The 8,152-nt window shown below is 33.6% G+C and overlaps 1 protein-coding gene across 1 annotated transcript; it reads right to left on the bottom strand.

The window, feature by feature from the left end:
• Positions 1 to 5,204: 5,204 nt before the first annotated feature.
• Positions 5,205 to 6,812, bottom strand: LOC133298659 (uncharacterized). Its single transcript, XM_061497989.1, has one exon. It carries the CDS (start codon positions 6,732 to 6,734, stop codon positions 5,565 to 5,567), a length of 1,170 nt encoding a protein of 389 aa, XP_061353973.1. The 5' UTR covers positions 6,735 to 6,812; the 3' UTR covers positions 5,205 to 5,564.
• Positions 6,813 to 8,152: the final 1,340 nt, after the last annotated feature.

Consider the following 8,152-nt stretch of genomic DNA (forward strand, 5'->3'; position numbering starts at 1 on the left):
TTTTGTACGATTGCAACATATAAGAAGAGGGGTATTAATGTCATTGTCTTCACCCACTTTTTCATTTCTCCAGTTTTTGACAAGAATACCATGTCTCAAACAGCATTTATCAACAATGTTTTTTACCTTCTTAACACACATTTCTACTTAGATAGACAAATGTGTTTGATGGATAAAAGTTATAAAATCTTTCAACCAAACAAGGAGAACAAGGATTGTCACATGTACTTAGATGGGGAAATTTTGAGAATCCCTCAACCAAACACTACCTTAGAGCCAAAAGAATCTCAGTTTATGCATGGTCTAGATTCTACACTGTGACAGAAGCAGTAAGAGACAAACTATAAGAATGATTTAATTTCAAAGTAATTCAGAGTCAAAGCAGTATTTGTGTAGCCAACCTGTAATAATTATAATCATTAAAGGTTACGACATTAAGTCCAATTTTGGAGAACAACGGTGCAGAGTTAATTGGGAAATTGATAAGAGCATGGTTATGTGTCCAAATCCAATCGTTCTATATAATTCCATGAAGTTTTGAAAAGTCTAGTTATCTTAGTGCACCTCTAAATACTTTGTCTGAAACATGCAAATACGGTTAGTTTCCATTCAAACCTAAATGATGAAAATTTGACCAGTCCATGAGAGTGATCTCGTGCCTATCAAAAACCACTAAGGAACTTTTCTAGTATTTTCAACATGATATGCATCTCATATACTGTAGGAAGTCATTCTTCTTTTTGTTGATGGCAACCTTTCATGTCATTTTGCTTGGAATCACCATCAAAGTGGAAGGAAGAACATTCACTAAAAGCCTAAAACGACAAATTTCTTTCTACCATGTTAACACGTGGAATGGCTTATGATACTGACATCTGTAATGAAGCCCCCACATCCAAAAGACAACAAAAGTTTAGTTCATCAATGGTTAGACGTTTAAACTTTAAACTTTAAACTTAGTGCAATGCCAAAACATAATACAGCGCTTCCTTAATCTGGTCTTCAATTGCCTTTCCAACATTACAACCACTATTGACAAAGAAAAGGTTATCAATTATCACCACCTGCACATACGACTTTTGATATATAGAGAAATCACACAATAATCTAAAACGGGCAATATTAATATTTCCTAGTTCGTTTAGGGCACTTAATACACAGATATAAACAAGAACTGGTTTGGTTAATCAACATGTGAACCCTAACAAATTTGACCGGCAGAGCCAGAAAAATTTATGAGAGGGGATGAGAAATTAAAAAATTCTCACTAACTTAAGTACAACAACGCAAATCGATATATAGATAGATTTGAAGAACTCTTCGAATTTTCTTCGTATATGAAGAATAATAAAGATGAATGGGATAAGCTTATATTACACTCTCATTATTTTAAGTCTAAATATGGTCTAAGATAAAGGGTTGATGAACCTAAGGGAGGGGGACAATCACCCCTCTTTGCCCCTTTCTGGCTCCATCACTATTAGTGGTGCATACAGAAAAAAATCTAATATACTCTTGTCCCATTGAATATTCAAAAAAATAATAGTTCAAAATAAAATTATAAATTATATATTTTGAGAAATACATAATTATAATTATAATTATAATATTAAAAAAAAAATTCTTTTTCTTCGGTACAAATATCAGGCTAATGTGTCATTCTTCCGGAACACCGATCAAAATACCACTGTTTATCAAGTTTTTTACCTAAATGCCACGCGAACAGTGTTATTTCTCAATCTGCCACGGGGGCAAGTTCGCTACCCGGTGTAGCGAACTCAGTTTGCTGACGTGTCACATTTCTAGTAGATAACAAGTGCCAAGTTAAAAAAAAAAAAAAAAATTGCAGTTCGCTACCCCGTGTAGCGAATTTGGTGTCCACTAGAAACGTGACACGTCAGCAAACCGAGTTCACTACACCGGGTAACGAACTTGTCCCCGTAGCAGATTGAGAAATAACATTATTCGCGTGGTATTTAGATAAAAAATTTGATAAACAGTGACATTTTGATCAGTGTTCCCATTCTTCCGTTGGTGAAGTGCACATGAGACTTTGCTCGTACATACAACTGCCAGGTGGAATGACAGAGCAGAAATTGATGAACTGGTCAAATATTCCGTAGGATTCTTAATACTATGGACAGGATATACTTGAAACTATAATAGCCAAGTATGGATTTATCTACTTCAACTATCAGCTATCAAATCAGATTAAGTGATCAGGTCTAAAAGGACTATTAACTATCAAATCAGATAAAAGAGATCAGGTCTAAAAGGAATATGCCCTGTGGCACATAGCAACCCAACTCAGAATATACAGACTCTGCTAAGCCACTTGGTCACGTCTTATAGACATTTTGTACTCAGAAATAAAGTTATAAAACACATAATCTCATCATTATCATTACATGACAAAATGGTTGTCAGTTCCACTTAATCTTGAAATATCTCATCCATTATTTCATTCCTAGCATTCAGTCTTGAACAATCGATATCAGTATGGGAGAGTATACACCTAGCTGCAAGTAAATTTTCAAGTATTGGATTCTGGTGTATCTCTAAAATTATGCTGCATATATTTGATATCATTAAAAAGGCTAGTGAAACTTGCAGAATAGTAAGTCTCAGTCATCACATATAAGAGTGCAACAAACACAACAACTTAAAAAATAACAGCACCATCATTGAAGAATCCAAAGAAAATGTTGACCTACTTATTAAACGGCATATGATTACCAAAAGAGGGTGAAACAGAGAAAAGATGCCAGAATATCAATCCTTGGCTAAAAAAACAAAGCATGATTAATTTCAGAAACCTTTAGAGAAGTTTAGGAGACATTTAATAATATGGAAAAACATTTTTCATTTTAATGGACATATTTTTATATCATTTTAAATGAAATAATTGTATTTTAATATATATTTGTTAGCATTTTACGTTCTCTCTCTTCCACAAAATTAGAAGGAGAAAAAAAGAGAATATTGTGAAAGAAAGAGAATATAAAAAATCAACAATTATATATCAAAATAAGATCATTTTATTTAAAATCACATAAAATTATATTTTCCCTTAATAATATTGAACCAGGAGCAAAATGTTTGCCAATGCCATTGCAACATACAGAATGGCATATGACTTAAATTTCACAATGCCTTAAAACTTCAAATAGCTAATTTGAAATTCGGAATTAATTCAATATTTAAAAGATGAAAAAATAAGTACAACATGGTACCGGATAATAGAAAGAACTAAAACCAGATATTAGCTAACTTGTCCATCTCAAATCATCACAGAAGTGCAGAATCCAATTCCAAGTCCAGCCTGACTGGTCTCAAGGTCATCGATTTTTTGTTTCTAATTAATTTTAGGGAAAAGTGTGTGTCATTTTAAAGGATGTAAAGTTATGTTATTTTAAGAGAGAGGAAGAGATAGATAAAAGAAGAGAGAGAGTTGACAAAAAAAATAAAGGTATAAATCTCACCTCTTTGTGAAAATGAAAGGATATAAATTGTGTATAAACAATTTTCTCTTAATTTTATCCTTTGTATTCGGGGACTGGGGTGATAAGGCTGCTTTTCCCTCATTTACTTTTGTCACTCAAGTATATTTGGTAAAAGATAAAAAAATTTGTGCCCAAAAATTATAATTTCCAAAAATACGGTGGAAAAGTAAATTTTTTAGAAATATTATCAAAAAAATATTTGATAAATCAAAATATTACAAAGAATATTGACTCTAGATTACTGGTTTTATGTTTGATTAATTGTCAAATATTACTGAAAATATAGGATAATTTTATAAAATTAACCTTAACCATCATTTTCATTCAAATGTTTTCGAATTTAAAATTTACATTAAGCCAAAAAAATTTTTTTTACAAAACCAGAAAACACTTCCTCCTACAACCTGGCCTTGACCACCGGTCAAATATATTGTCAAACCCGCAGCAATTGGCGTCACCAGCCGTAGCATAGTGACGATGGTGGTGATGATGGCATGATAGTGATAATGGTGGTAACGATAATACTGGTAGTAATGATGGTGGTGGTGACAGACACATGGTAGTAGTGATAGTGGCGTTGGAGGTGGTAGAGGTGGTGGTAGTGGTGGTGATGATGGTAGTGGTAAAAAGCGATTGAGAAAGACAAATATTTTTTATTTTGTGCCCGGAAACAAAAAAAATAAAAATTTTATACTTTTTTCTGTTCTCCAGCACAAAAATTAAACCAACTCATTCTCAAGAACAAGAAAAATAAATCGATTTTGTCAAACTTTGTTTTTGTCCATTTTTGTTCCCGAGAACAAAAATTAAAAAAAAAAATCATTATAAAAAGATTATCATGCACATCCTAGAAATCCCAATATCAATTTCCCGAGAAGATAAAAAAAAATAACTCTAACAAACACCCCCTCAACGTCACACTTAGAATTTCCCATCCATTTTTTGGCGATAAACTAACAACTACATAGAGTAATTTTCTAATAATTTTAAGAGTAAAGCCTATTTTGGGTCACTAGCAAAAAACACGATCTCCACTTTCATCTCTTACAAAATAAAATATCCATATTCATCCTGTTTCAGGGACTAAACGAGATCTTTATTGAATTTCTGAAGGACCACATTTTTAAAGAACTAGAATTGTAAAGAGAAAAAGTTGACTTTTTTTTTTTAAGAGACGAGACTGTGTTTTTTGTTAAGGACCCAAAATAAACTTTACTCTAATTTTAATAGCAACAGGATCGGCGTTTATAAGCTAAAGTTGGTTGGTGGGGGGAGTACAGAAAAATACAATAAATACAACTTTCACTAATAATTTGAAAATGTCATAATCATTTTACACCAGTGTAAGTTACACACACTCAATCTTGTCCATTGATCCCACTTATATCTAAGGACTCAAATTTTTTAGTAATGTGAGCCATTGGATACAAGTGGATCAATAAGTAAGACTTCTAACTCTTACACCAGTGTAAAAATATACTGCCCTCAATTTTAAAAGGAGGTGGAAGATTAATATTCGAGATAAATCTAGAAGCACATAAGTGAAGTTGGAAGCAAATAACCAAGGAATAGGGATGTGAGGAGAGAAAGCCCAAAACTCACTGAAAAAAACAGATTTCAGAGAAATATGTATGTATTATATAAACAAAGAAATGAAATTTAAGGTAAAATTCTATTATGCCAAAACAAAGCAGCACAATCATTGAAAGTATAATTTGTTCTGGGTATTCTCCTATCATTTCGTCTATATAACTTTTGCATAAAGTGAAGCACCAACTCTCATCTCACCATTTCTAAGTCAGTTTCTGACAACATGCTATATCTAAATAACTTCATATCACCCTGAAATGAGAAACAACATTTTCATTTTTTCCGTTGAGAACCATTCTAAAGACAAAATTCCCAAGAACAGAACACAACAAATGCCACAATATAATAATAAGCTCGCTCAAAAACAAAATCTGCCAGAGGACTCAACAAAGCAAAACCACACAGGATTGCGGAGAGCTACATCAAGCAGTGAATTCTAACAACAAATACTCTATTACATCAACAATCAGCTCACAAAACCCTCTTACTTTTCTTAGCCTTTACTTTAACATCCACTCTCTTCTTGTTCTTCTTCTTGTTGCCCGACTCCAGATCCTCAACAGATAATTTATTTCCAATTTTGTTGATCAAACTTTCCTTAGCAGAATTCTTCAAACGTTTGATACTAGTCAACTCACTTAGACCCCCCTTCACCACTTTAACTCCTTTCTTCCTCTTCTTATTCACTAATTCTCCATTACCCTTTTCATCATTCTCAGAATCTTCTTCCACAACAACATCATCATCATCTTTAATGAGATCCTCACCAACTTTATCATCCATGTACTTAACTTGATGAATCCTACCCTTCTTCTTTCCCACTTTCTTCTCACCCGCTTCCTCCTCCTCTTCCTCTTCCTCTTGCTCTTTCCTCTCATTCTCCTTAATTCCCACAATCTTCAACTTCACATCAGGAACCGTCTGATAAACGGGCAAGGCGAGGGACTCTAACAACTTGACATGAAAGGACCTTACATTAGACCATTTAATGGGAACAACCTCAGTTATCCCATTGATGGCAGCAACAACATTGGACACGATATCATCCCTCTCCATGCTCAACTTGGCAACCCTAACAACACTACAAGTCCCAGTACTCAGAAACAACAGCCCCGAAGAACAAGCCTTCTGAACCTGTTCCTTCCAATTATTCTTCTTCAAATCCAAAGCAACAGGAACCTTCTTCTTCTTGAAGAAGAGTTTCCCCAACAACCTCGGAAGCAAAGGAACAACCCTCTTGTCAGCGAAAAACACGTCGTAAGAATTGCATAGCTTCCTCTTCGCCTCGAAGGGACGGTAATCGGAGGCGAGCTTCGTGAGCTTCAGAACCTTCGAGATGGGGATGCTCTCGGACTGGATCTTGTTATGGGCTTGGGCTTTGGTGAGTTGGGACTTGGGCCTGTCGTCGATGATCAAGCACTGCTCGGAGAATGGAGAGAGAAGGGAGTGAGGGAGAGAGATCTTGTAAGGGTTAACTCGACCCTTTTGGGGAATCTTTTTGAGAGTGAGAATCAGATACACGAATTCCTCGTCTTCGTCGAACAGCTTCGGCTTTTGGGTTTCTGACTGTGAGTTCCTCCATTTCAGGAGAGAATCAACGGCTTTCGCCACTGTTTCGGAGCTTACCCTTTCAGAAGCCATGCGAGAGAGGGTTTAGGGAAAGAAGGAAGAAGATTAGGGTTTTGTTTTGTCAGAATCAGCCAGTTTGAGGTTTCGAACTTCGATTCGGCCCAGCTACTAATGTTCCGCATTTTGGGATACGCTTCTTTAGGCTTCTTAATAGTGACTGTACTATTACAGGCCCAAATCTAAACTACCAAAAATTGAAAAACAAAATCAGATAAATTATACCAAATAATAGTAACTTAGTTAGCACATAGAAGTTGAGCAACAAGTGAGGTAAAAATATATGTTCCATCCTCCGCAGTATTATTTTTTGAAAAGAATTTAAAGCTTTAATTCTAGACTCACACCAAACAGAATTGCCTTAGAATACTTGAGGTTTATCCAAAAAAAGAAGATAAATTTTATATATATTAACTCTCTTAGAAGAACTTTAAATTAATTGATTGAATTAGCAAACAATTCTTGTAATTTTTATTTACATATTTTTTTTTAGAATTAACTTCACTCTAATTACCTCTTTGAGATGTGTTAGCTCCGTTCAATATTCCCATAAGCTTTAACTTTTTGAACCGACTATGAGACTAATTTGAAGTGCGGGTTAGGTCATAGATAAAAATATGTAAACTCCTCTTAGAGATGACACGTGAAAATTGAATCGAGGACCTTTCCTTTTAATTTACTCAACTCTCTTACTATCAACTAAGTTATCACTTACTCAACTCTCTTAATACCAACTTAACTACCACCACTTTCTTATTTAGATAGATTTTAAAAATATGAATTAAAATATATTTAAAACTATAAGAATTATATGCATAATTAATTTAATTTTTTTTTTTGCAAACTATTGGTTAAAATAAAAAAATAAAAAACATACATATTCATAATTTATTCGAAAGAACTTAAATTCTAAATTTAAAAGAAGAGGAATTAATAATAAGGTGTATTCTTTTTTAAAGGAAGAGTAGATTCAGCTTCTTTCTAGACAGTGTACCTTAGTCCATTGCACCTTGCACCATAGCCCATATATATTATACTTCTCATGTTATAGGAGATAATTTTATTTTGTACACATATATAAAAATATATAAAACCATATTTCTAGACAGTGTACCTTAGTCCATTGCACCTTGCACCATAGCCCATATATATTATGCTTCTTTATTTTGTTCATTGGACCCACATATTTTTATATGTGTATAAAAATTAAAATTATCTCCTAGAAACATTAATCCCTATATCATATTATGTCAAAATATAAATATTAGAGCCCACAGTTATTGATGTCAATGTTTCATAGCAACATCAATTCACATCTTCACTTTTCTTTCTGGCAATGAACAATAGAATCTTTAGTGTAAACAGTGTGGTACAAATGTAAACAGTGTAAACCTGGCTATCTTATGATTTCAAATTTAAGTCAATGAACATCC

The sequence above is a fragment of the Gastrolobium bilobum genome, unplaced genomic scaffold, assembly GCF_033153095.1.
Source record: "Gastrolobium bilobum isolate Gb01-03AN ecotype WA unplaced genomic scaffold, APGP_CSIRO_Gbil_v1 utg10414, whole genome shotgun sequence".
NCBI lineage: Eukaryota > Viridiplantae > Streptophyta > Magnoliopsida > Fabales > Fabaceae > Gastrolobium > Gastrolobium bilobum.